Source organism: Orcinus orca, chromosome 19 (genome assembly GCF_937001465.1).
Source record: "Orcinus orca chromosome 19, mOrcOrc1.1, whole genome shotgun sequence".
Classification (NCBI taxonomy): Eukaryota; Metazoa; Chordata; class Mammalia; order Artiodactyla; family Delphinidae; genus Orcinus; species Orcinus orca.
The window spans coordinates 5,274,708-5,301,776 of record NC_064577.1 but is presented as its reverse complement, the minus strand read 5'-3'; the positions used below and the strand labels follow the sequence as shown (position 1 = coordinate 5,301,776).

At 54.5% G+C, this 27,069-nt stretch overlaps 1 protein-coding gene across 5 annotated transcripts in view; it reads left to right on the top strand.

Moving 5' to 3' along the window:
- The window catches only part of SEZ6 (seizure related 6 homolog), a 101,047-nt gene that overhangs the window by 73,411 nt on the left and 567 nt on the right, over positions 1 to 27,069 (top strand). For 3 of the 5 annotated variants that reach the window (XM_049701730.1, XM_049701727.1, XM_049701726.1), the window contains 15 exons: positions 3,474 to 4,142; positions 4,565 to 4,698; positions 15,061 to 15,256; positions 19,225 to 19,410; positions 22,463 to 22,631; positions 22,764 to 22,930; positions 23,508 to 23,702; positions 23,936 to 24,074; positions 24,186 to 24,382; positions 24,980 to 25,174; positions 25,557 to 25,748; positions 25,835 to 26,032; positions 26,311 to 26,349; positions 26,597 to 26,714; positions 26,799 to 26,901. In XM_049701730.1, the coding sequence (XP_049557687.1) occupies positions 3,521 to 4,142; positions 4,565 to 4,698; positions 15,061 to 15,256; positions 19,225 to 19,410; positions 22,463 to 22,631; positions 22,764 to 22,930; positions 23,508 to 23,702; positions 23,936 to 24,074; positions 24,186 to 24,382; positions 24,980 to 25,174; positions 25,557 to 25,748; positions 25,835 to 26,032; positions 26,311 to 26,349; positions 26,597 to 26,714; positions 26,799 to 26,901 (2,850 nt within the window). In that variant the 5' untranslated portion in view covers positions 3,474 to 3,520. The remainder of the gene's footprint in view (positions 1 to 3,473; positions 4,143 to 4,564; positions 4,699 to 15,060; positions 15,257 to 19,224; positions 19,411 to 22,462; positions 22,632 to 22,763; positions 22,931 to 23,507; positions 23,703 to 23,935; positions 24,075 to 24,185; positions 24,383 to 24,979; positions 25,175 to 25,556; positions 25,749 to 25,834; positions 26,033 to 26,310; positions 26,350 to 26,596; positions 26,715 to 26,798; positions 26,902 to 27,069) is intronic. The other 2 variants (XM_049701729.1, XM_049701728.1) reach the window with 1 other exon arrangement.

Genomic DNA, 27,069 nt, shown 5'->3' with positions numbered 1-27,069 from the left:
CCACCAAAAAAAAAAAAAAAACAACAAACAAACAAAAAACCCCTGCTATTTAGAACAAAAAGATTCTCACAGAACCTCTCCAAACTGCCCGTTTTACAGCTGAGGACACAGAGGTGACTTGCCCAGGCTCACTTGACTTTTAAGTGGCAGAGCTGACATTTACACCCCAGTGTATGTGTGACTTGGCATGCCCGCCTTGCGGAGCAGTGTCCTTGGCTTCTGGTTTGAGTCCCAGACTCAGGTGTGCTTTGGACACAGAATGGGGGCTCCCTGGGTCCCAGCCAGAAGGCTTCCTGAGGGCCCAGCTCAGCTCAGCCTCAGCTCAGGTCCCAGATGCCAGAAACTCTGGCCTCAGCTCCACTTCTAACCTGCATAAGACCGTGGACAAGTCCATTCCTCTCTCTGGGCCTTAGTTTCCTCAACTGGCTAGAGGACTCTCTGCTGGGTAGCCCCAGTCCCCTCCTCCTGTGAGGCAAGCTAGTGTCCTGGAAAGACTAGGGCTTTGTGAACCAGATCAACATAGGTTCAAATCCCAGCTCCACCTTTGTGTGACTGGACAAGTCCTCACCTTACCTTTCTAAGCTTCAGGTTCTTTTTCTGTAATGTGGGAATAAGAGTCCCACCTCACAGACTCGTAGCGTCAATTAAATAATCCAAGATACGGGAACGGCCCAACTCAGTGTCTGGCACACATTAAGGTGCCTGATGAGACTGGGCATTTGGGTCTCTGACACCTCCTGCTGCTTCCCCTGCATCACACTCCCCGTTTGTCAGTCTCTACACCTTTGGACTCAGTCAGCCCAGGCAGAGAGAACCCCAGGAACCTGGGGAGGGGGCTCACAGGGCCTCAGGATTCCATCAGAATCATCCAGGGTGTCTGGAGATGCCCTTTCCCTGGAAATGGCTTGTCTCCCGGAGATTATCTTACCCTCTCTGATAGTGGGTAGCACCCTCCAGGACCACGTGGCAGCGGATTGTAGAATCAATTTGCTCGTTTGATATGCTATCTCGATCCCACTTAACCAAGTGCTCAGTCCCCCCAGATAACACAATCAGTGCAATCGACAGTGACGGGAGGTGCCCATTAACTCTGCTCCATTGCCCAGCACCCACCTGGCAGCCAGCGGGAGGAGCTGTGCCCGCTACGGTCCCTTCCTGAGACAGAGGCACTCCCTCTCCCAGTGAAGACTTCCGCAGGTGCCTACCCTGGGAGCCTCTGCTACATCTCTTCTTGGGCAACCCTGGAAGGGGACACTGGAACCCTAAGGCTCCAGTCTATGTGATGAGAAAGGCTCTTCTTCCTTGTCATATGCTATGATCACTCTCAGGTAACCTGGCAAAGACCGTGTGACATCTGGGGGCTGGGCAAAGAGAATAGCCCCGTGCTGGCATGTCAGAGGCACTCCCTGGACCCTCCACCACTGACTCAGATGAAACACACGGGACACTGCCAGACCGTCTGCTCCAGGGGATATGGGTCTGGCTGGGCATCTAGTCTGGACACTGTGTTGTCAGTGTCTGGTACAGAATGCCAAGGCACAGATGGACTCCTTTAGTGAGCATCTCAGGAGATAGGGGTTGGGCCTCGTTCCTCAGGGCTTTGGGGCCCCAAGGCCCCTCTGACCCAGAGCAGTGGAGAGCCCTCTGACCTGCACCCCCCTCCCTCACGCCAATTTCCTCCCTCCTCCCAACTGTCTGACACATCAGAGCTACCATGGTCTCCTGGACAGAAGGTAGGCCATCTGCCGCTTCCTCACGCCTGCCAATCCATGGGGTGGGTGTGAGCCTGTGGAATGACAGCCCCACCATCGGATGTGCAGAGGAACCAACCTTCTCCTTGCAAACTCTGTTATCTCACCCTGGCTGTGTTTCCCTTCAAATCTTCATGCAGCCATTTTGAGAGCTGTTAAAATCAGAATATCTTCCCAGCCTTCTCCAAACTGGCAAAATTCTATGTGAAGTGAATCTGGAGCCAGCATCCATTGACCTTTTTCTGGCAGTCAAGGATCTGGGGAGCCTAGTGGGCCACAGGCAGAATATGCATCATCTCTTCAGCCATGTGTTTAAATAAGTCAATACAATCAACAGCATAGCAACCTCAGACCAGTATCAGCAAATAAGTTTCTTCTTCCATAGCCTATCTAATCAATTGGTAGTGGCTGCCTGGATAACTGTGTTAAGAAGGATTCTGAAGCCCCATGTGGCCTCAGCAAGAAATAACCAAAATTGGTTAATAACGTCTACCATGGATTTGGGGGGGAGGGGCTTGTAGCATGCAGATGACCCTACTTTAGATCCTGCCCTAGATGGCCCCTGGCTTGTGTCAAAAGAAAGATAAAGAGAATTCAGAGAGTCACAGCAAATGGGAAAGGGAAGTAATATTATCTCAGTTAATCCTATAAAAGAAACCCTATTTTACAGATGAGAAAAATAATAACTCGGGGAGTTTGTTAATTGCCCAAGGTCACACAGTCCCATGGTGATGGATTTGAAGCTACATCTGCCTTACTCCAGAGTTTACATCTGCCTTACTCCAGAGTTTAGCTTTTGTAGAAGGACAAAAAAGAGAGAGAGAGAGACAAAAGAAATTATTTTCTGAAAAGTGAGAGAAATAGGGCATAATGGGACCCCAACAAAAATGTCGTCATGTGTCCATGAAGGAATCCAAATATATGAAGCATTTCCTGAGACTAATGACCAGGTTCATTGAGAACAGAAAGTGAACTTGAATGCAATGCCCTGTAATCTCAGGCAGAAAAGTCACACTGGTGGGGGATGGCACTCTTGCTAAGGGTGTCATCTCCCGTCTTCAATTACCTGGTCGTTGACTTTGAGCAAGTCATTTCCTTTCTTTGACCTTGTTTCATCATTGGTAAAATAAGGCCTTTGAGCTACGTTAGGGATGAGAAATATTTGTTCGTCATGTTGGTCTGAGGTATCAGGCATGGCTGCCTAGAGTGCTGTGTTGAGAAGGATTCTGAGGCCGAATCTGAGAACAGCCAGGAAATAGTGCAATGATAGATTAGTAATGTCCACCTCTGGTGTTGGAGGAGAAGGGATATCTCATGTGCCATCCTTAAAGTATGTGATATCATCTCACTTCCAGCTCTAAAATTCTATAGCTCCATGATTTTCAACCATGAGGACACTCCCCAAGGCTCTATGTCAAAAGAGAGGTGGGGGCTTCCCTGGTGGGGCAGTGGTTGAGAGTCTGCCTGCCAATGCAGGGGACACAGGTTCGTGCCCCGGTCCGGGAAGATCCCACATGCCGTGGAGTGGCTGGGCCCGTGAGCCATGGCCGCTGAGCCTGCGCATCCGGAGCCTGTGCTCCGCAACGGGAGAGGCCACAGCAGTGAGAGGCCCGCGTACGGCAAAAAAAAAAAGAGAGGTGGGTCTCCTACTGCCTGGACTAGGTGTGATGCTGCTCACTGTGGGGCAGGAGGAGAACCTCTGATCATCTGTTACTATTTCAGGACTTTCCTCGGAGGCCCCTACAGTGGGGGAAGAGCAGGCCCCAGGCATGGAGGAGACGGATGGGGAGCTGACAGTGAACCCCACACCTGAGCAGCCAGAACGAGGCATCCACTTCGTCACAACGGCCCCTACCCTGAAGCTGCTTAACCACCACCCCCTGCTCGAGGAATTCCTACAAGAGGGGTTGGAGGAGGGGGAGGCAGAGCTGAGGCCAGCACAGCCCTTCCGGCCTGACCCACCTACACCATACACCCCGAGTCCCCTTCCCCTTCTGGCCAAGCAGGACAGCCGCCCCGTCTTCACCAGCCCCACTCCAGCCATCGTGGCAGCACCTACTCAGCCCCAGTCCAGGGAAGGACCCTGGAGCCTGGAGTCAGAGCCCTCTGCACTTCATATCACAGCTCCCCTACCTCCAGGGCCCAGTATGGCAATGCCCACCCCAGGCCCAGCAGAGAGGCCCAATACTACACCCCCTAGCAGGGCATGGACTCCAACCCGAGAAGGTCCTGGAGACGTAGGCAGGCCCTGGGGTCCAGAGGTCATGTCGCAGACCACAGGGCTTGGGATTGAGGGGACTGTCACCACCTCTACGGCTTCAGGAGATGATGAGGAGACCACCACCACCAGCACCATCATCACCACCACCATCACCACAGTCCAGCCACCAGGTCAGCTACTTGAGGGCTTGCAGATCTAGAGATGGGAATGGGGGAGCTGAGGGGCCCCTGAATTCCTCCCTCTCTGTCACTGTGCTGGCCTGCCTTGCCCTTGGGAACCAGACAGACCCAGGTTCAAATCCTGATTGGAAGCAACTACAGCAGACCTTAGAAATTTGATCTCACCTCCCTGAGCCTCATCTGTAAAACGGCAATAAGACCTACCTCATTGAGCTATTGCCAAGAACTGAGACAAGATTGCACACAGTAGGTGCTCAAGAGAAAGGGGTCCCCTGCTTTTAACAGGGTAGTAGACCTCCCAAGAGGTGAGCTTCACCACACACACACACACACACAAACACACACAGGTCAGCCATAGTTGGATCCACTTCGCCAGAGCTGGGTTTAGCCTTATGTCTCCTCCTGCCTCCCAGGCCCTTGTAGCTGGAATTTCTCAGGCCCAGAGGGCTCTCTGGACTCCCCCACAGCCCCCAGCTCACCCCTTGATGTCGGCCTGGACTGTTTCTACTACATCTCCGTCTATCCTGGCTACGGTGTGGAAATCAAGGTGAGTGACCTGGATTCGGCAGGGGCAGAACTGGGGCTAGTGTGTTATCTTTCCGGAAAGGTGCTGGCCATGGGGGCGGGGGGTTGGGTAGAGATGTGCAGGGTCAGCAGTTGGACAGGGACCTAGGGCCAGGCCTGGGCAGTGGGCCTAAAACATGGTTGGATTCTGCCCTGCGCCTCAGGGAGTGAAGAGGGTCCTGCTCCCGCGCAGCAATGCCTAGGCTGAGAGGGGCTGCTGGAGAAGCACGTGTGCCTATCCTCTTCCCCCAAGGGTTTAATCAGGAGCTCAGGAGAGCCTGAGGAGGGGCTCTAGCCTCGATGGGCACGGGATTGGGTGAGCATCTGAATCCATGCGTCTGAGTTGACAGAACCCAGGGCGGCCTTGTTGGACCTGTGAGAGCCGTGGAGCCTCACTCACTCATATATTCACTCGCTCTTATATTCACTTACTCTTTCCCTTCAGCAAATACTCCCTGAGTAGCTCCTCTGGGCCAGGCCCTGTGCTGGCTCCTGGGATGCAGAGGTGGGAAGAAAGACATGGCCACAGCATCAAAGGTGACCAGCTGCTGGGAGAGCCAGACCTAGTGCCCAGCCCCCTGCCCCCTACCTTCCTGGGCCATCTCATCCCTCCCTTGGCATTAAGGCTCCCTCCTAATCCCCAAACCTGAGCCTGCAGGTCCTCATGGCTGTTCCACAGGCTCCACCACCTCCACAGGCCCCAAACCCAACTCTTCCTTTTTGTTCCCCCAAAAATGCTTGCCACCCTACTCCTGTCCTCAGAGACTGACCCCAACCAGTCAGAAACCTAGAGCAGGGCCACCACGGTGCATCGTAGATGGCATCCCTGGAGCTGTGTGACCAGAGGCACCTTGGCCCTTCCCTCTCCCTGTTCCACCAGCTCCCTGATGCCCAAGTTCTATCACCATGACACTCCCCCAGACTCAGGTCTACCTGCTGCTCCCCCTCTATCCCAACCGCCACGTGGTCCAGCCTCTGTCACCCGTCCCCTGATGCTGTAGTGGATGCCTCACTGGTCACTCCACTCACGCTTGCCCCCGTTACCATCCTCCACCCACACTGCAGTCATTTCCCTCAAATGAAACTGATCCTACCTCCCACGTCTCCCCCAAGGGCCTGTAAATCAAGGCCAGTGCCTCTGGGCCCATCTCTAGCCACTTCTTCCCTTGTTCTCTACTCCTGCTTTGCGCTAAACGGCTTGCAGCTAAGGGAATGGGTCAAGCGCACTTTCCCCACAAGCCCCAGTTTCACCTACTGGTCCCTTTGCATGGAAGAGTCATCCTCCTATCTCCTCCCCTAGGACTCAACCCTGGCATCACTTTTTCTGGGAATTCTCTCCTGCTCCCCAAAGCCTGGGGCATCCCCCATCCTCGCTCATCACGCTGTCTCCTATGGGTCTGTTTATAGCTGTCATCTCCCCGGTTAGACTGTAAGCTCCTTGAGGGGTGCCTTGGTGTACACGGCCCAGACTGGGTTCTCCATGGGCTGACTGAATGAGTGGACAAATGAATGGAGGTGGGGAGGAATGAGGTGACATTTAATGTGACTCTGGAGACTGAATGGAGGTGGAGAGGAGAGGCATTCAGCCCAGTTGAGGGAATCAGGGCGGTGACTGAGGAGCACAGGGAAGGGGCAGAGGAGGAGTCCAGGGAAGAGGACAGCTCTGCCTATCCCCCGTTCCCGGCCTGCTCCCCACGCATCCCAAAGCCCCTGGATCTGGGCCTAAAGCTCATCTGTCCTGGGGCAGCACCCTCAGCCCTGCCCTCTGGGGATGTCAGGTCCAGGTCTCTGAGCCAGGCCCTGCGGAGGGGGACATCCTCCCAGCACTGGTGGGCCCCTCCCCTTCTTTCTCTAACTGTTTGCTCCTGTTCTGTCAAGCCCTGTGCCCCTCGCTCTGGTCTGACTGGGAGGGTAATTAGGAACAGCCACCCCACCTCAAGCCATTAGCACTCAGTGCCGCTTAATTAAGGTAATTAATGTAAAATCATCACCTAATGAGTGGTGGCACTGGCTGTGGCTCACCAGGTGGAAGGCACCAGCTGCAGGTGTGGGGAAGGGGGTGGGAGGGGGCAGATGCCAGGCTGGCTGCCCCTCTGCAGGCCTGGGCTGGTTCTACCCCCAAGCCTACCATCCCCACTGACTCCCACTAGGCCAGGCCGGGCCCAGTCCCGAAGAATGGGCCGGGCCCATTCTCTCCACAATGAGGCAAGATGCTGCCTCTGCCTGCCCTGGCCCTGGCCCAGGCACAAGCCCCACCCTGGATACCCACCCTCTCATGGAAGCCCCCGGAAGCCCCGTGTCTGTTGTCTGGTTCTGCCACATTTTTTTTTATCAAATGTAAAAGCCGTTACCAGGCAACCTTGAGAGGAAGACCTGCCACAGCCCTGGATTGCTGTCAGGAAACATAGCAGGCAGATGAGGGCCCCGCCCTCTACCGTACCACCACTGGGCAGAGTCCTTGGGGACCCTGTCGGCCCTGATGGCCGGAGAGCACCTGAGGCCATGGCAGGGAGGGCTGGGTGGGGAGGGACAGAATCATCAGGGCTGAAGCAGGGTTTAAGGTTCTTCCATGGCCAGTTCTAGCAACCTCTGCTCCTATCTAAGCCTCCTGGCCACACCACACAGGCCACTTGGGGACCTAAAGAATTAATGACACTGCAGACCAATACCCAATGGGTAGTTGAAAAACTGAGGCCATGAAGGAAAGGGAATTGCCCAAGGTCACTCCGTTAATCATTAACTAATGTTTTGGGTTTTTAATTAATTAATTAATTTATTTACGTTTGGCTGCATTGGGTCTTCGTAGCTGCGCGCGGGCTTTCTCTAGTTGCGGCAAGCGGGGACTACTCTTTGTTGCAGTGCACGGGCTTCTCATTGTGGTGGCTTCTCTTATTGTGAAGCATAGGCTCTAGGTGCACAGGCTTCAGTAATTGTGGCTCACGGGCTCCAGAGCGCAGGCTCAGTAGTTGTGGCGCACGGGCTTAGTTGCTCCGCGGCATGTGGGATCCTCCCAGACCAGGGCTCGAACCTGTGTCCCCTGCATTGGCAGGCGGATTCTTAACCACTGCGCCACCAAGGAAGCCCTAACTAATGTTTTTTGTTGAGTGAATTTGTTCCACAAGTACAGATTGAGCAACTACTATGTGCCAGGCTCTGTACTGGGCACTGGAGACATGGATCTTCACAGTTAGTGAGGGGGACAGAAATCATAAATGATGACCCCCCAAAAAAAAAATGATGACCACAAAATGCACAGTGCTGTTGGGGATAGGAGTGGGAAGCACAGAGGACGATAGGAATTCCAAGATAGGGCACACTCCACCATGGGGGGGCCGGGGGGGTCAGAGAAGGCTCCCCAGAGGTGATGATACCTGCTCTGAAGCCTGAAGGTTGAGAGGCCAACAGCCAAGCCTCAGCTGGAAAGCAGCAGGTAAGGCAGACTGGCCCTTGAAGCCTGCCCAGGCAGTTTTGAACGGGTGACCTTATTGCCTAGGAGCAGGAGGTGGGCTTAATGGCTTCTGGATTGCACTCCTGCCAGAGGCTAGGCCTGAGTGCAGTGCCCTCCTGCCCAGGGCTGGCAGTTGGGCCAGGCCACGCTGTGCACTGGGGGCAAGACAGATGAGACAGCTGGAATGCCCAGGAGGCGGCCCACTGCTCCTTCAGGCTTGGGGAGGGCTTGTGGCTTCTTCCCATCATGGGTAAGCCCCTGCCTGCCCTTCCGTGAATTCACAGGGATGGCTCAGGGTAGGTGGAAGGGATGGAATCCAGGCAAGGGGGACTGGAGGAACCGTGGGAGGAGAGGAACTTTTTTTGTTTTTCGTTTTGGCCATACCACACGGCATGTGGGATCCTAGTTCCCCAACCAGGGATCGAACCTGAGTCCCCTGCATTGGAAGTGCGGAGTCTTAACCAGTGGACGACCTGAGAAGTCCGGAACATCTTAAAGACCCAAAAATCACACTCCTGTGCAGGTCAGCCTGACACCATGCTGAACCCCTGCCATGTGGCCACAGCTCTGGCTAAAGGCTGGGCCCCTGGGCAAGACCCTCTCAATCCCCTCCTTGTGAGGAACAGCCTCAGGGGTTCCAGAATCCCTAACAGCCCATCTCTCCATGGCTTAGAGCACAGCCCCTCATAACCTGCTTCATCCCTGGCCCCCACCTCCCCTCAGGATGCTGCAGCTATCTGTGCCTTCTGAGGCCGAGGGTCTGGGCTGCCCGTAGGAAGAAGGCCAGGGCCAGCCCTCTGTGATGGGAAGAGGCTTGCCTATTTCAGCTGGGGATTGGGCACTGGGCTAGGCTCTTTTTAGAGAGATCCAGAGAAGACCCTTCAGGGTGGGTGGGCATGAGCCCCATGGCCCATGAGGGTCCCATTTCCTCTCCAGGCAGCCAGCTCCCCTGAGAGCTCCAGGCCTTTCTGGGCCTGGCTCATGTCTCTCACTGTGCTTGGCGTTCCAAGAACCTTCCCGCTGCCAGGCCCATCTTGGCTTGGGTGCTCTCTGTACCATCTGGAGCCTGGACACAGCTGCCCACAGTCCCTGCCCTAGTGCCCCACATGGCCCCATTGGAACACTGCTCTCCCATGCCAGGCCAGCTGCCAGTTTGATAACCAGAACACCCTACCCTTCTAGGCCGGGTCAGGGCCAGGCCTGATATGGACGCAGGAGTAGGGTGGTGGGTCGGGGGGTGAGATTTCTCAGCAAGCTCCTCTTTCTTGGCTCCTAGAAGGCTTATCTGAGGGGGGGTCACAAGGGAGGAAACAGGTCTAGCCCCAAGGATTTAGGCCCCTCTTCCCCTCCCTAAAGCAGACCCTACCCCATAAGTGTTTGTAGACAAGCATCAGTTAGGACAAGAGCATAGAGGCTGTCACATAGAGCACAGAAACTGCAAGTGGGGGTCCAGTCCTGGTTCTGCAGCGCATCTCTCAGTCACTGGGCTAAGCCCTGGCCTTCTCTGGGCCTGTTTCCCTTCCTGTTAAAGGAGGTTGAACCAGATGATGCAAAAGTCTCCTCCCAGCCAGTCCCTCTGAGTGTGGCTCCTTTTCTGGGTGGGAAGCTCCCTCATAGCTCAGAATGGCAGTGGTATCTCAGGCCCTTGACCCTGTTTCCTGCTTCCTAGCAGCTCAGAATCTGGGCTAGGGAGAGGGTGGCTCCCAGGTACAGTGCCTCCCAGGCAGAGCCCTGGCAGACCTGAGGTGAGGTGGGTCCACAGCCTGGGTGGGGCCCAGGTCTCTCCAAAAACGGGAAAGAGGACTGCTCCTGCTGCGCCCACTCTGTGCTGAGCCCCGTACAGGCGGGATCTAACTTAACCCTTATAACCCCATGAGGTGGGTGTGATTATCCCATTTCACAGATGAAACTGGGGTTCAGAGATGTCATGTGACTTGCCCAAGGACCTATCAACTAGTCGATGATGGAGCTGGGAGTTGATCCAGGACTCAAGAGTCCCTATTCCTTCCCTGGCCCAGAAGATTGTCCTGTTGCAGAAAGAGAGTTCAGTTGGGAACAGTTGGAGAACTCCATCCCCAACCCCTTTTCTCAGCCCAGCCCTGCCTGCTCCTCTAGGAACCCCATCTGGAATTCTCCCAGTTTCGGGGGAGAGGCCTGGGATGCTTGCATGAAGACAAAGCACTGGACCAGGAATCAGGAGTCCTGGCCTGGAGTCCTGGCTTTGCCGTGGATTTACAGTGTGACCCAAAGAGGAGCTCTCAACTTCTCTGATTACGAGGTTCCCTTCTCTATAGGCTGGAGGTAAACACAGCCTGCCCTGCCTCCCTTATTGAGGTTTTGTGAGATCTGTGAGGATAATGGGTGTGAAAGAGCTTTGAAAACTGTAAAGGATCTCATGGGAAGAATTGTGATTCTACTACTGTTGGAGTGAGGGAGCACATGTATGTGTGGACATATGTGCCAGGTCATGTGTTTGAGGGAGTTGTGTGCATGCGGTGGGTTTAATGTCAGAGTACACACACAGGTGTCGGTGATCAGGAGAGTGCAGTGGAACAGGGGCCGTGGTCAGCTTCTGGGAGTGGGACTCAGGTACTGGGGGAGGGGCTTACACACAAGTCATCCCTGAGCTCATGGCCCGTGCAGGGTTGTACTAAGATGATTGTGTGCAAGGACTTGTGGCACCATCCTGTCTATGAGTCGCACCATTAGAGCATGTCCTAGAGACCGACTGGCAGCTTCCATGGGGACAGACAGGCCAGTCAAGGCTGATGGTCTGGGGTTGGCAGAGGGCAACCTGAATCCTCCCCACCTCCCATCCAGGAAGGAGTCAGCCCCCTCAAAGCAGCCATATTTCCTTCCTTGAACTGACCCCTGGTCTGCTGGAAGCTGGGCAGTGTTAGACAGCCCAGAGTCCTGTGGGAATTGTACTCAGCTCCCTCTGCTTCTGTCTTCCCCAGCCTGATCCCCAGCTCCCCTCTTGTCACTGGCTAGGGGTGTGGGAAGACAGCCGTCGTGAGCAGAGCTGACATTTCAATCTGTCTCCTGAGCCCTTCAGGTGCCTGCAAATTACATCAAGACTTCATCACCCCCCTTGTCTAACACCAAGCCCTGTCTGGCCCCTGTCAGGCCTGGCCCTCAAACAAGTGACAAATTACATCTGGCCACTGTGGCAGGCCTGCAAGTGGGTGCTTGAAACCCAAGGGACCAGCGCTGCATAGACAGCCATTGTGAGAATAGAGTACCTTCTGGATAAGAGCCCCAAGTAATCAGGCCCACTCCATTCCATGCTCTCATGGCAACCCCTGCCACCAGGCCAGCTTTGAGGGGCCCATGCCTTCCCCAGATTGGAGGGGGACAGAGGTCTCAGCTCCCAGTTTTCTCAGCTTTACGGGCTTCTGGGGGGAAAGATGGCTCAACATGTTGAAAAAAGCCCAGTATGGCCAAAAACCACCTCCCTGCTAAACCTGGCGGACCTGGGACCCAGGAATAAAGATGTCTAGAAATCTGTCTGCGGGAGACACCCCCATGAGGTTAGGAGGAAGGGAGCTGCCTTTGCCTCCAACAAGGCCAGGCTCTACTACTTAACACCTGTGTGACCTTAGCCTCTCCCAGCCTCTGTTTACTTAAGGGGACTTTACCACCCACCTTACAGAATTCTGGTGAGGATGAAATATCTGTAAATAGTACAAGGCTTGACACATTGTAGGCGCTCTGTGAATGGTAATTGTTGTTATTGCTGTTGCCACCGTTGCTGGCTAAAAAGCAGGGTCAGGAGCTGGAAGATAGGGGTCAAAAGGGTGTTTGTGGGAACTAGGAAAAATGCTAACTTCACGTCTACTTCTCTGCCTTAACTTCATTAGTAATTCCCCTGCGGTGATGTCCTCCCTTTCTCCTCCTCCCAGGCCGGCCCTGCCCCCGTAAGGCGCTCTCAGCCCCACCTGCTCCACGTGCTCTCCGTGAGCCTGCAACCCCTCCACTCCCCCCTAGAGGATTCCTGCTGCATGCATTCAGTCCCACTTAAGGCAGAATTATATGCTGCCTGGCATCTCTCGATAATTACAGATTCCACGTGTGTGTGTCTTGTTTGCCCAACTCTAGAATCACAGAATCTCCAAGTTTGAGGGGACCTCATCCAGCCTCCGCCTGCTGCAGGAATTCCCTGAGGAATGTCCCTGGCAGATGGTCCAGCAGCCTCCACCCAAATGTGCCCTGGAGGGGAGCTCCTCATGGAGAGGCTGCACATCTGCCCCAGCACCCTGCCTTGCGTTTTCTCTTCAGCCCCAAAGATCCCCTAGGCCTTTTCTCCCAGGCAGGGGAGTCTGCAGGGCACGTATGCTCTCACCACCCACAGTCTGAGGGGCCCAGAGCCTAGCGCAGCTGCGTCCTTGGACCTGGCTGGGCTCAGCATGCTCTGTGCTTCTCAGTTTACAGAAATCTGCAAGGAATGTCCCTCTAGCGACCCACACATTCACCCTTTCCACACATCTTTATTGCAACTGGCCAGCGAAGAGGGCATTGTGACCCAAAATGCTACCTTTAGGCTTTATAAGAGAGACAGACGGTAGAGAGGCCTGAAGTAAAGGAACTGACTGGCCTGGCTTGGGAGGCAGAGGATGGTGGCCCTGAGACCTGAAAGAATGAGCAGCTTCAGCAGGAGAGGAAAAAACGGAAGGCATTCCCTGGGCTGGATCCTGCATATGCAAATGCCCAGAGGAGGGGAGTGAGGCATGGCCTGTGGCTGCAGTGAAGATAAGAGGCTGGCAGAGCTGCTGAGGCCAACTGTGAGCTGGGAAGTTTGGACCTCTTCCTGTGGACAATCTGAAGTCACCCACAGGGTTTGGGTAGGAGAGAGACATGGTCCAATCTTGAGACAGCCGGGGCCAGGGAGATGAGTTGGGGATGGGAGGGGTGAAGGCCAGGTGAGGAACAATGGGTGGGGGGGAGGGTGGTAGGTAATCAGAGCCAAGATAGAGACAAAGGGATGGAGAGGAGGTATCAACTGAAATATTTGGGAGATAAGATTAGGAAGGATTTGGTGACTCATTGGATGCCACTTAACTAGCCCAGGAGGATAATCTGTGAAGGTCCTACCTCAGAGCAACATAGTAAGGACCTTGGAAACCATGTAGATCAATGCTTCGGAATCACCTTGTTAAAATGCAAAGGATGAGGACTTCCCTGGTGGCGCAGTGGTTTAGAACCTGCCTGCCAATGCAGGGGACACAGGTTCGGGTCCTGGCCGGGAAGATCCCACATGCCTTGAAGCAACTAAGCCCGTGTGCCACAGCTACTGAACCTGCACTCTAGAGCCCGTGTGTCACAACTACTGAAGCCCGCGCGCCTAGAGCCCGTGCTTCGCAACAAGAGAAGCCCCCGCTCGCCGCAACTAGAGAAAGCCCGCGAGCAGCACCGAAGACCCAACACGGCCAAAAATTAATTAATTAATTAATTTTAAAAAGAGAGAAAGAAAGAAAATCAGAGATATAAAAAAAAAATGCAAAGGATGATTTAGTAGATCTTAGGTGGGGTCTGAGCTTCTGCATTTCTAACAAGCTCCCCGGTGGTGCTGATGCTGCTGGCCCAGGGACCACATTCTGAGTAGCAAAGATTCACACTAGGCATTTTATATGATGGAGAAAATGAAGCTCCAATAGTCGGCATACTTGTCCAAGATCACATGGTTAGGACTAGGTCCCAGACCTCTGGGCTCCCAATCCAGTGCTCCTTTACCAGGCCACACTAACACTTCCCCTCTGGGCAGAGTCTGTTGCTGTCCAATCCTTGTTGAATGAAGGCATGGAGCCCAGAGGATGCTGCAGGGATTGAAGGTCTAAGGGTGTTGGGGTGGTGGCAGAGGGGCCTGTGACAGCCAGAGGAAAGGACTGGAAAAAGAGGCCCGGAGAAGAGAGAACAGAAGGGTGGCTGGCACGTGGAGGGGCGTGGCATAAGGCTAGGCTGAGCAGTCAGCAGAGGCCAAGTTGGGCAGGGCCTCGAGGGCCACAGCAAGGAGTCTGGACTAGATACTGTGGTCTTTGTGGGCTCACTGGAGAGCCACGGATGATTTAAATAAGGAAGCACCATGAGCAGCAACATATCAGGGCTATTCACTGGCTGCAGTTCAGAGAATATGAGGTGGAGGGAGAAGTGGGTTAAGCCCTGCAGGCAGGGAGGCTGGCAGGAGGCTGCTGCGAGGGTCTAGGTGAGCAATAACAGCGAGGACGGGGGAGGTAGCAGCGGGGATGAAGGGCAGTGAACAGAGTTGGGGGCCAGTTGACAGGAAGGAATGACGGATTTGATGTGGGGTATAAGGGAGGAGGAGAGATGCCAGTTTCTAACTTGGGCCTGCAGATGGATGGTAAGGTCATTCCCTGAGCTGGGGAGCCAGGGGAGCTGCCAGCTGGGGGAAGCGGGTGCTCAGTTTGAGGCAGGCTGGGTGTGAGAGGACAACAGAGGATGTTCAGGGGAAGCTGATGTTTAAGAGCCCACCTTGCTGGCCAGGCCCTCGGCAGACACCATCTAGTTCAACACACCAACTGCATCCCCACCTTACCAATGAGAAAACTGAGCCTAGAGCTATGAAGGGACAGGAAGCATTTGGTGTAGCTGAAAAGCTTTGGAAACAGACGTGTTTACAAATCCCACTTGTGCTACTCTCTACGTGACCTTGGATAATTTACTTGATGTCTCTGAACTTCAGGTCCCATTTCACAGGGTTACTGGGAAGGTAAAATGAGCTCTTCCTGCACTGAAGTGCCTAGCTCAGGGCCGGGGCTCCAATGCCCAAGGGGCACTGAGGATTGGCCATGCCCCGGGCCTGCAGGAGCCTGAGGGCAGCAGGGCTCAATCAGCAAAAAGAAGCCTGACTCTTCTGCTTTGCTCTGTTTATTCTATGGACAGGTCCAGAACATCAGCCTCCGAGAAGGGGAGACAATAACTGTGGAGGGCCTCGGGGGGCCTGACCCCTTGCCCCTGGCCAACCAGTCTTTCCTGCTGAGGGGCCACGTCATCCGCAGCCCCACCCACCAAGCGGCCCTGAGGTTCCAGAGCCTCCCACCACCCGCTGGGCCTGGCACCTTCCATTTCTACTACCAAGGTAGGCCTGGGTAGCTGAGGAAAATACCAGCCCAGACTGGCTGCCCTCCTGGGGATCTCTGGTGCTGTTACAGCCTGGGGGAAGCATGGAGAGACTAGTAACATACAACTCAGTTGCCCAGGGAAGCTCTGTACAACTGGAGGTGAGTATTGCCCATCTGATACCTCCAGGACCTTCCCTGTTCCACCTACCACCCTGCAGAGAACTGGTCTCAAAAGGGGACTGACACAGAATCAGGCAGCCCCAGGTGTGTCCCTTGCCACTCATTCATTCAGTCAGTCAGTAAACTTTTCCTAGGCATCTGCTCCTTGCGAGGCCTGTGCTAGAGACTGGCAGTATCAAGATCCAGCCAAGTCCTTGCCCTCAAGGAGTTCAGAATCTCCTCAGGAGGCAGACACCTAACAGGCAGTAACAATAGAAGGCCTCTCCCCAAATGCAAGGGGGTCGAGGTCAAAGGGGCTTGATAGTGACCATCTAAAGGTCCTTAGCTACCAACCTGGCCTTCCTGAACTGCCTCACCTGGCCATGTCCCAGTCAGCTCAGAACACCGCTGGAAATAGGAGAGTGGCATGATGTAATAGGAAAATCACAGACTCAGGATATGGGCACATCTGTGTCTGAATCTCCTTCCCACTGGCTATTGACCTTGGACAAGTCATTTGACCTCTCTAACCCTCCTTTTCCTCTGTTGTAAAATGAGTCCAAAACACCTACTCCACAAAGTCATGGTAGGGATGAAACAAAATGGTGCATGTCAAGGGCTTAGCACACATCCAGAAAGAAACCGGAACTATGTTAAGGAGCTAGTAGGATGGGAAAGGGAGGAAAAGGGGTTTGGGACTCTATCCCTCTCCCATCAGTATCCCTGTTGGCCCCTTCTTCCCCAAAGTCTTCTTGATCCCTTGCACTGCTGTGACAAGGTAACCAGTTCAGACTGGGGAGTGCTAATGGGGAAATGATTGACATGAACAATTGGCTTGCATTGTCAGGGACCACTTCCGCGGCCCTGCCAAGAGCCACAATCACTCCTCTGGAGATGGGGATGCTTGGACCCCTCCCCTAAGGAGTACTCACCCCTTCCTGGCCTCTCCACCTAAACTGGGGGAGCAATCTGGTGTGGCAACAGGGAGCCTGGTGGCCATCAGGGGCTGGCCAGGGGCTTGTCAGAGGCAAGGGGCCAGCTGAGGCAAGGGTGAGCGTCTAGGCAGCCCGACCAGCCTCCCTAACGGCTCATCAGTCCTCCCTAGCAGTGGGCATAATTATACCACGGTAACCTTCTCTCTTGCTGCAAATTCCTTTGCACAAACCCCCAGACCTTCTCTCTGTTGGGACAGACAAAGGTGGCTGAAAGGCAGCAAGTTGGAGGCCTGGCGAGGGGTGCAGACCCCAAGGAGGGGCTGGGAAAGCTGGCCCAGTCCTGCCTCTTTCTCAGTTCCCAGAAGCCCTCCCTCCTCGCCCAGTTTTTGTCAATGATCAGCTCTTTCCTTAATGAGTGTAATTCCCCTAATTATAGGCTGTAATTAGCCCTGATCCCAGAGATGGGAACAGGAGCGTGTGCTCATACGCGCATCTCCCTGGGCTGGAGAAAGAGGGTGCCAGAAGAGGGGGTGAGGGGCCCTGTACCCACACCCCTGTCAGAGCTATCCAAGATAATGTTGGAGATCATAAGGTTGGACCCTCATCTGCAGAACCAAATTCCAACTCCCCTCCCACAACCTCAGGCAGGGTGAGGAAGTAGAAGGTCCTGCCAGGCATCCCCCTCCTCCCTCCTGAATATTCCTGGCACTGGACTTGGCCCCAGAAACAGATGCCAGGGAGAAAATAGCTCAACAGATTTCAGTGATGCAGGCTCCCCGGGAACAGTCGTCATGGCAACAGGAGGAAGCTCGTCTTGGGAAGTGGCACTTTACCCACCATGGAGTCTGGGGGCTTCATTGTCTGCCCCCAGCCTCCTGCTCTCACCTCATCCCAGCCCAAGTTCCTAATCTGTGAAATGGGGGACCTCCCTTCCCGGAACTGTGATAAGAACTCATGGGGAAGATGGAAGTACAAGTGCTGAGCACGACCTCTGGCTCATGACCTAGACTGCCCTCAGTGTCACTCCCCCCTCCATTCTGGGTAGAGTGTCCCATCCCATCCCAGCCTGGGGTTTCTCCCCAGATCATTGTGAGTGGCCGCCCTGAACAACCACCCAAGACAGCCTTCATTATTACTCTCAGGTTTCTCTGACTCCTGAGCCCAGGTTTCTACTTCATGTGGGAAAGCAGGTGGGAAAGAGGAGATATAAAGCAGTGGGCTCTAGGGCCAGGAGTTTCAAGCACCCACTCTACCACTTACTGACTATGTGGTCAGGGCAAGTCCCTCAGTCTCTCTGAACCTTGGTTTTCCTCACCTGAAGGTGAGTTAATAACCCCTAACTTCCTCCTAAGCATGTTGTAGACATCAAGTAAGAAGAGTGTGAAGGCACTTTAGAGGCTGGAAGGTGCATGCACATGAGTGGTGCTTTTGTTAATCAAACTTACAAACAATAACAGAGAGCTGGTGTGTGCAGTATTTGTTCTGGGCCAGACACCGCACATATATCCTCTCACTTAACCTCTCATGTAACAACATTGGATGCAAACTCCAAATGGGTGGGTAAACAAGGAAACTGAGGCACAGAGAAGTTATGTAACTTGCCCAAAGTGGCACAGCAAGTAGGGGAGCCTGTATTCAAACCCAGGCAGTCTGATATCAGAGCCCACCTCCTAAGCACTGCCCCATACTGACTACCAATCACAAGCAATCACTCATTGGCCATTCTTTTAAGAACTCTGTGAGAGACGGATGAGTAGGAATCATCTCCCCCTTTCACAGACCTAGTAACTAAGACCAGGACAGGTGAAAATCACAAAACTTGTGTCTGGACCCTCGTCTGCCCAGAGGCAGGCTTTTCTTATATTCATACAAAGGCACACAGAGGCTTGTAGAGTCCCTGCCTGGACCTTTCTCCCTATCCACCTAGTGCCATCAGTAAGGGTGGGCCTCCTCCACCCCAAGACCCACGAGTGGTTCCTCAGTCTAGACGGTCCTCATCTCTCCCACCACCTCCGAGGGTTTGCAGACTATAGCCCAGACTCTTCACTCAGCCCCTCTCCTTGACCACCTCTCAGACCCAAGCCCTGACCCCTATTTTTAGCTAAGGCCCCAGTTTGGCACTGGATTGGGATTGGCCGGTTTTTTTTTTTATAGGATTTGCTGCCACCATTCGGTCATACTTGGTATGACAGTTCTAAAAGTTACCAAGTTTCCCAGGGCAACTTGTCCCTCCCACAACTTCCTTGAAGGCGTGTCCTGCCTTGCCACCCTCGACCCATCCTGTTTTTAAAAAGTCCTCAGCCCTTGCCATCAAGCTTTTTAGCATTTCTCAGTGAATACTGGGAAAGCTTTTACTGTCTCTGACTTAAGTGTTTCCTGCTGTAATTCATATTTGTCCCCTATAGGAAACATAATATCAGTACTTTACATCAGTATAGGCTTTTCTCTATTTCAAGTTCTTTCACATCTACAAGTCATTCAATAAACATTTCTTGGTTCCAGGGATACCAAGCTGAATAAAATACTATCTCATTTATTCTCACAATATCCCTGTAAGTGGGCTGGCATTTTGAACCTCATTTAACAAATGAGGAAACTAGGACACAGAAAGGCGAAGTAACTTGCCTAAAGTGTCAGAAAGCTTGGACCAGAACCCAAGGCTCCAACTTCCACCTCTGTACTTGCTCCAGTAACCAGCCCAGGCTGCCGGAAATATCACTGGCACCTTCTGGGGAGGGGATCAGAGTCTCTTCTGGAATTCCTGATGCTTCCTCTGACACCTCAAGGCAGGCTGGGGCAGGCCCCTTTTGCCCTGGCTATGACTCAGCCCACTCAACACACACACACACACACACACACACACACACACATCACCCATTCTCTCTCTGCAGCCTATCTCCTGAGCTGCCGCTTTCCCCGACGTCCAGCTTATGGAGCCGTGACTGTCACCAGCCTCCACCCAGGAGGTAGTGCCTGCTTCCACTGTGCCACTGGCTACCAGTTGAAGGGTGCCAGGCTCCTTACCTGTCTCAACGCCACCCAGCCCTTATGGGATTCTCAGGAGCCTGTCTGCATTGGTGAGTAGCCCCAGGGGACTCAGAGCTGAACAGGGGAGTGAGGTGGGGGGCTCATTCCTGCTCTCTGTTGCTGTCTGGCACCTTCATTTGCTCTCCATAAGGAAGCCAGAAAATGGCCACACACATCAGCGGCATTCACCCAACCTGCACTTATTGAGCACTTACTGTACGGAGGCACCACAGGTATACAGAGCAGAATTAAACAGGGACTGTGCCTTCAGGGAGCGCACAGTTCCAGGAAATGGGAGTGAAAGAAAGTACATGGGTCACCAGCTTCCAGAGCAGGGAGTTAAACGTATCAATGAAGAGGGAATTCCCTGGCGGTCCAGTGGTTAGGACTCAGTGCTTTCACTGCTGTGGGCCCACGTTCGACCCCTGGTCAGGGAACTAATATCCAGCAAGCTGCACAGTCAAAAAACAAAATACAAAAGTACCAGTGAAGAGACAGAGTGACCTGGGATAGGGGGAAGTAATCATCCTTAGCTGGGTACTTAGGAGGCTTCCTAGGGGAAGTAAGCATTGAAGGTTTGACTTTTTTTTTTTTTTTTTAATGAGTGTTGAGTTGTATTAACTATTCATACAGCTGTTATTTAGATGATCATATGATTTTTCCTTTGATCTGTTGATGTGGTAAATTATAGTAACTGATTTTTAAAATTTATTTATTTTTTATTTTTTTATTTTTGGCTGTGTTGGGTCTTCGTGGATGCACGTGGGCTTTCTCTAGTTGCGGCGAGCAGGGGCTACTCTTTGTTGTGGTGCGCGGGCTTCTCATTGCTGTGGCTTCTTGTTGCAGAGCATGGGCTATAGGCGTGTAGGCTTCAGTAGTTGTGGCACATGGGCTCCATAGTTGTGGCACACAGGCTTAGTTGCTCCGTGGCATGTGGGATCTTCCCAGACGAGGGCTCGAACCCTTGACTCCTGCATTGGCAGGCGGATTCTTAACCACTGCGCCACCAGGGAAGTCCCTGGACATTTCAGTGGAGGGAACAATGTGGGCAGTGACACAGAGGTGAGAAGGTGAGGGAGCATTTAGGGACACAGAAAACAGCCAGGTTTGGCTGAGGCCTGAGACATGTGGAGGGGACAGTGGGAGGGCCTTGAATGTCAGGCCAAGACACTGGGTGGGGAGCTGTTGAAATTTTGTGAGATGGGGAGGGAGGGGCTCAGAACTATTCCTCAGGAGAGACAGCCGGGTGGTGTCTGGAGGCTAGGCAGCCAGCCAGGCAAGACGGTTTGAACTTAGACAATGACTTCGGGAATGAAGAGGAGGGAAGTGTTTCCAGAGTCACTGATGAGGGAATGGGGGGAAGGAGGAGACTCCCAGGTTCTGGCCCTGGGTGATCAGGGAGTCTGAGATTGCTGCCAGTGGAGTGGGGCTTGTTGGCAGAAGGGAGTTGGAATGTTTAGTTTGCAGCGTGAAAGGCAGCTTGGGTTTTTGATACTTATTTCATTCTATAAACTCTTTCTAGGTGCCAGGTATAAGCAGAGGTGAATAAGCCAGACACGGGCTCTGCCCTCAAGGAGCTCTCTGTCTGGTGGGAAGACTGGAAAGCAGCTCAGGAAGTTCAGTGCAGATGGAGCTGTGATGGGGGGAACTCAGGGCACAGTGGGGATCCAAGGGAGGGAGAGCGTCTCCAAAATGAGGAAGGAGACAAGGAAAGCTTCCCAAGGAGAAGGCAGGGAAGGATGACAGGCATGCTAGGGCTCAGGGAAGTGGAGTGGATTCCCGGAACAGCACCTGCAAAGATGCGGAGGCGTGAAGCAGCACACTGTCGTGAGGACATGGTGAGGTGCACCTGAAGAAGAGGGTGTACGGGGAAGGGCTGACACTGAGTCAAGAGAGAGTGGTTTATAAAGGGCTTGAACACCCTCTTGAGCCTGGACTTTATCCTGAGGGTAATAGGGAGCCACTGAGGAATTTAAGTGGAGGATGGGGCATGATCGGATTTGAAGGGCAGTTCCATTCTGAGACCAAGCAGAAAGGTGAGTCTGCCCCCTCTGCAAAGAAGCAGAGAAGAAACTCACCACAACTCCTTCCCCGGAAGCTTTATTAGGTTAAAATATTCTGCAGTCTTGAACACTTGGAGACAAAGGCACTGGGTCTTGGCCATGGCAGCCTGGTCTCTGAGAGCTGGTCCAGAGCTGCGTGTCCAGGAGAGGAGAGCACTGCCCGAAACCAGCCACACTCCTGTTGCCTGAGACCCCTTCTCTGGCCCCATCTAACTGCCAGGAGCCCGTGGCCAAGTAACTCAGCAGCCCTCAATGATGGGGATGGGAGAGCTGCTAAGCCTCTGCTTAGGAAGAGAGGACGGTCCCAGGCCAGAGGGACCAGTGCTGGAAAGGCCCTAAGGGGTCAGCCCAGAAATGACAGTGGTAGTGATGCTGTTTCAGACAGCATTCAAGACCATCGCCTGGCTAGCAATGCCTGCTAAGGGCACAAGATTTGGAGGTGGACGGCATGCATACCAGGTGTTTGTCATCCCTGATCTAGTCCCACTCTCTCTTTTAATATCCATTCACTCATTTTATTCAACAAACATTGAATACCAACTCTGTGCCTGGCCTGAAAAGACTTGGTCCCTGCCCAAGGGGGCCTAGGTAAGGGACATATCCAATAATAACTGGTTTAAGAAAGTGACATGAGGTAGAGACAGCAGATATACCCAAGAAGGTTGGATATACCCTGCAGCAGATATACCCTGGTAAGGGGTATTAATAAAGTTCACCTGGGCAGGGGAAATCAGGGATGGCCTCCCAGAGGAGTCAGCAGAGAGGGTAAGTGACTTACCCAGGGCCACACGGCTAGGCAATGGAAGATCTACCTTAGTCAAGGGAGTTGCACATGAAGAGTAACAGAGGTGTGAAAGGTTAGGAGGTCGGCTGCCTGGAGCAGGGTCACAGGGGCAAAGGATTGACCTTCAGGGCCATGAAAGCAAGCTCCCTGCTGGCCCGTGCAGAAGGTACAGAGCTGGGATGGGCAGAGAGGCTTGTTAGGCTGTCTAGGATCCCACTGGCCAGCCCAGCCCACCGTCCCACCTCTGTCTCACAGCTTCCTGCGGTGGAGTGATCCGCAATGCCACCACGGGCCGTATCGTGTCTCCTGGCTTCCCGGGCAACTACAGCATCAACCTCACCTGCCACTGGCTGCTTGAGGCTCCCGAGGGCCAGCGGCTGCACCTGCACTTTGAGAAGGTTTCCCTGGCAGAGGATGACGACAGGTGAGGGGGTATCCTGGTGGGATAGCAGTGCCTGGCCTGGTAATACCCTGCTGGAGGGATGGTACCCAAGCCTGGGGCCTCACCCCACTCAACTCAGCGACCAGCCACGCAGCTGCCGCTCTCCTGGCCCAGGCTCATCATCCGCAATGGGGACAACGTGGAGGCCCCACCGGTGTATGATTCCTACGAGGTGGAGTACCTGCCCATTGAGGGCCTGCTCAGCTCCGGCCGACACTTCTTTGTGGAGCTCAGTACTGACAGCAGTGGTGCGGCTGCAGGCATGGCCCTGCGCTATGAGGGTGAGTCTGCTGGGACCTAACTGGGGGTGGGGGTCTTGAGCCTGAGGTCTCTTCTCACACCCTCCCCCTCTGCCTCCATTCCATTATCACGCCTTCCAACTCAGCCCTTGCTCACCTGCCACCCAGGTCCCCTCTCCCTACCCCTCTCCTGAAGTCCAGGATTCTACTCCATCTTTTCAGGAGACCCCTGCCTGGACCCAGGACCTCTGGTCCAAGAGAATGAATTCTCTAGAGTTTGAAGAACAAAAATGGCCCCAACCCTTAGGGAAGGAGAATTGCTACAAGAGACGTCCTAGCACCACTCATGCATGCATGTGTTCATTATTCAAAAAACATTTATTGAGCACCCTCTGTGTACTAAGCACAAACTAGGCCCTGGGAACACAATGGTAATCAAGATGACCTCCTGAGCACAATCGGGACGGATGCTCTGGGCTGTCCCTGCCCTCTGCTCCAAACCTCAGACATACATCTGCAGTCAGGAAGAGAAAGGCCTTGGGGAGGGAAGTAGGCGGACAACTGCCCCCTGTGTTTGCTCCAGTCGAGGCTGAGCTGGGCTGGGCCCTGTGGTTTGCAGCCTTCCAGCAAGGCCATTGCTATGAGCCCTTTGTCAAATACGGCAACTTCAGCAGCAGCGCACCCTCCTACCCCGTGGGTACCACCGTGGAGTTCAGCTGCGACCCTGGCTACACCCTGGAGCAGGGCTCCATCATCATTGAGTGCGTTGACCCTCATGACCCCCAATGGAATGAGACAGAGCCTGCTTGCCGAGGTCAGTAGACACCAGTAGATGGGCCTGCCAGGGCAGGGAGCAGGGTGGGCACCAGGGAGCCAGCCACAGGGCCTGGGACCACAGGGGCCCTCTGACATGTGTGATTCAAGCTTCCCCCTGAGGAGGAGGTGGGGGGCTCCAAGCAGTGGGTAGGCACTCCTGTGGGCCGGTGGCAGCTCCAGGACATGGCACTGGGGGGAATGCGGAGGGGATGCGCCTCCTCTGCCTTCCAGCTGTGTGCAGTGGGGAGATCACAGACTCGGCCGGCGTGGTGCTCTCCCCCAACTGGCCAGAGCCCTACGGCCGTGGGCAGGACTGCATCTGGGGCGTGCATGTGGAGGAAGACAAGCGCATCATGCTGGACGTCCGAGTGTGAGTGCCCACTGGGCTTGGCCAAGCTACCTCCTGAGCTCTGGGGACATCTCTCACCCAGCCCGTCCTGGGGTCCCCGGGCCCACCCTCCCTCACAGTCCTCCTCCACAGGCTGCGCATAGGCCCTGGTGACGTGCTTACCTTCTACGATGGGGATGACCTGACAGCCCGGGTCCTGGGCCAGTACTCTGGGCCCCGTGGCCACTTCAAGCTCTTTACCTCCATGGCTGACGTCACCATACAGTTCCAGTCAGACCCCGGGGCCTCAGTGCTGGGCTACCAGCAGGGCTTTGTCATCCACTTCTTTGGTGAGCTTGCCCCTGCCCCACCCTGCTGCCTGGGGGAAAAGGGATGCCAGGATGCAGACCCTGAACCATGGCAAGTCAGAGAGTCCAGGGCAATGAGGAGCCTGAGTGCTCTTATCTGATGAGGGAAAGCTGGGAAACTCCAGGCATCACCTTCGGGAAGCTAGTCTTGTTCTCCATCTTCCCTGAGGGCCCAGTGAGAGGAAGAAAGGCTCCGCTGCAGCAGGAGGGATTTGGGTAGACAGCAGGAGGAACCTCATAACAGAAATAGGGAACTGAGGAGAGGTGTTCGTTTCTACCTTTCTAACAATCTTTGACAGAAATGACAATTTTCCCCACCCTACCCAATCCCTGAGGAATTGGCCAACGTGCTTCTGGAAGTAAGGCCAAAGCTTAGGTGACAACCCTGGAATCTAGGAGACACAATGATGCCAGGGACAGGCAAGGAGGGGCCCTTGAGCAGGAAGGCATGAATCGCTGAGCCTGCCTAGGCCAGGCTAGGCCCAGGACAAACTGGCAGGAGCCGGAGTGCCCTCAGGGTCAGGGAGGCTAGCACAGTCCCTTTGGTGCTGCTGACGGCCTGCCTCTTGCTGCCCCCAGAGGTGCCCCGTAATGACACGTGTCCGGAGCTGCCTGAGATCCCCAATGGCTGGAAGAGCCCGTCGCAGCCTGAGCTGGTACATGGCACTGTCGTCACTTACCAGTGCTATCCTGGCTACCAGGTGGTGGGATCCAGTGTCCTCATGTGCCAGTGGGACCTAACCTGGAGTGAGGACCTGCCCTCCTGCCAGAGGGGTGAGTGTACCTGTTCCCCATATTCTCCCCAGCGCAACCTACAAGCCTCTCTCCTGGATTCTGACCCAGACTCCAGCCATTATTAACTGGTATTCATAGCCTCAATTTCCTCATCTGTGAAATGGGATAATACTTTCTCATAGGGTCATCCGCCAAGTACTCCGAGTATTTCGTTCCTGGTATATGGCCAATCAGTATTTGTTGACTCTGATGGATGGGAAGGGGCGAATGAGGAGATACACCAGCAAAAGGGTAGGGGCAAATAAATAGGGGTGGAGCCGTATGCCATGAAGATGTTGGCTGACTTGGAACAAAGCCAGCGTGGACTGGCTTTTGCTGAGTTCTACTTGGGCTACTTCCCCCCCTCGCCCCCCACCCTTAGTGACTTCCTGCCATGACCCTGGGGATGTGGAGCACAGCCGACGCCTCATATCTAGCCCCAAGTTTCCCGTGGGGGCCACCGTGCAGTACATCTGTGACCAGGGTTTTGTGCTGACGGGGAGTGCCATCCTCACCTGCCATGACCGCCAAGCCAGCAGCCCCAAGTGGAGCGACCGGCCCCCCAAATGTCTCCGTAAGTCTCAAATGAGGAGGAGGGGAAGATGCTGCCTCTGGAGGCTAGGGGCCTGGCACCCTCACTGGGCTCTGCCTGCTTTGCAGTGGAACATCTCAAGCCGTGCCATGGCCTCAGCGCCCCCGAGAATGGTGCCCGCAGTCCTGAGAAGCAGCTGCACCCAGCGGGGGCTACTATCCACTTCTCATGTGCCCCTGGCTACGTGCTGAAGGGCCAGGCCAGCATTAAGTGTGTGCCCGGACACCCCTCACATTGGAGTGACCCCCCACCCATCTGTAGGGCTGGTGAGTGCCCTGCCACCCCCGGAACCTCTGCCTGGCCCATAGGGCTGCTCTGGCAAAGATGTCAAGTGCTGAGAACCAGAACCCCCTGCCCATGCCCCCTTCCTGTTATTCTTGGTCTCCCCAGTCTCTGCCAGATCCTTCTGACCTGGTGACACCAAGACAGATTCTGGGATGGGCTCTCCTTGGACAAATCCTTCCCATGATCAGCCCACTCCCTACCTTAGTGGTTTGGTTCTTTGGGCTCATCCACTGCCCTTGGCCCTCCCCTCTTGTTCCAGCCTCTCTGGATGGCTTCTACAGCGGCCGCAGCCTGGATGGTGAGCCCCCAACCTTGAGGGCCAGGGAAATAATCTCCCTGCCCCTAGTTCTCACAGCTCCCAGGCCATGGGTTCTCTGAGGAGGGAGGGCAGAGAAAGAGAGAGAGAGGTCTGGGACTAGCGGGGCAAAAAGCTCCTTCCCTGCCCCCAGCCAGCTAGAGGGAGCTGGTGGCTGGATGCCCCTGGGCAGAGGTGAGGGGATATGGGACCCAGGCCTCTGCCCCAATCCCATCCTCTGTGCTTTCAGTTGCCAAGGCGCCTGCTGCCTCCAGCACCCTGGATGCTGCTCACATCGCAGCTGCCATCTTCTTGCCGCTGGTGGCAATGGCGCTCTTGGTGGGAGGTGTGTACCTCTACTTCTCCAGGTGAGTCTGGCTTCCCTTCCTGCCCTGCACCCCTGACTCACTCCTGCCCAGCACTCCTGACTCACAGGCTTCTCTGCCACACAGGCTCCAGGGGAAAAGCCCCCTGCAGCTGCCCCGAACACGACCCCGCCCTTATGACCGCATCACCGTGGAGTCAGCATTTGACAATCCGACTTACGAGACTGGAGTAAGTACCCATACCAGGCTTGACACCCTAATCAGGACCCAATCCTATGCTCCCTTGGGCAGGTACCCCTAAGGGTCCTGCCAAGCCCTCTCTCTTTCCCTTTCCCTTTCCCTTTCCCTTGGGAAGGTGGATTATGGACTGACGAACCTTTTACAAGTTTCCAACTCC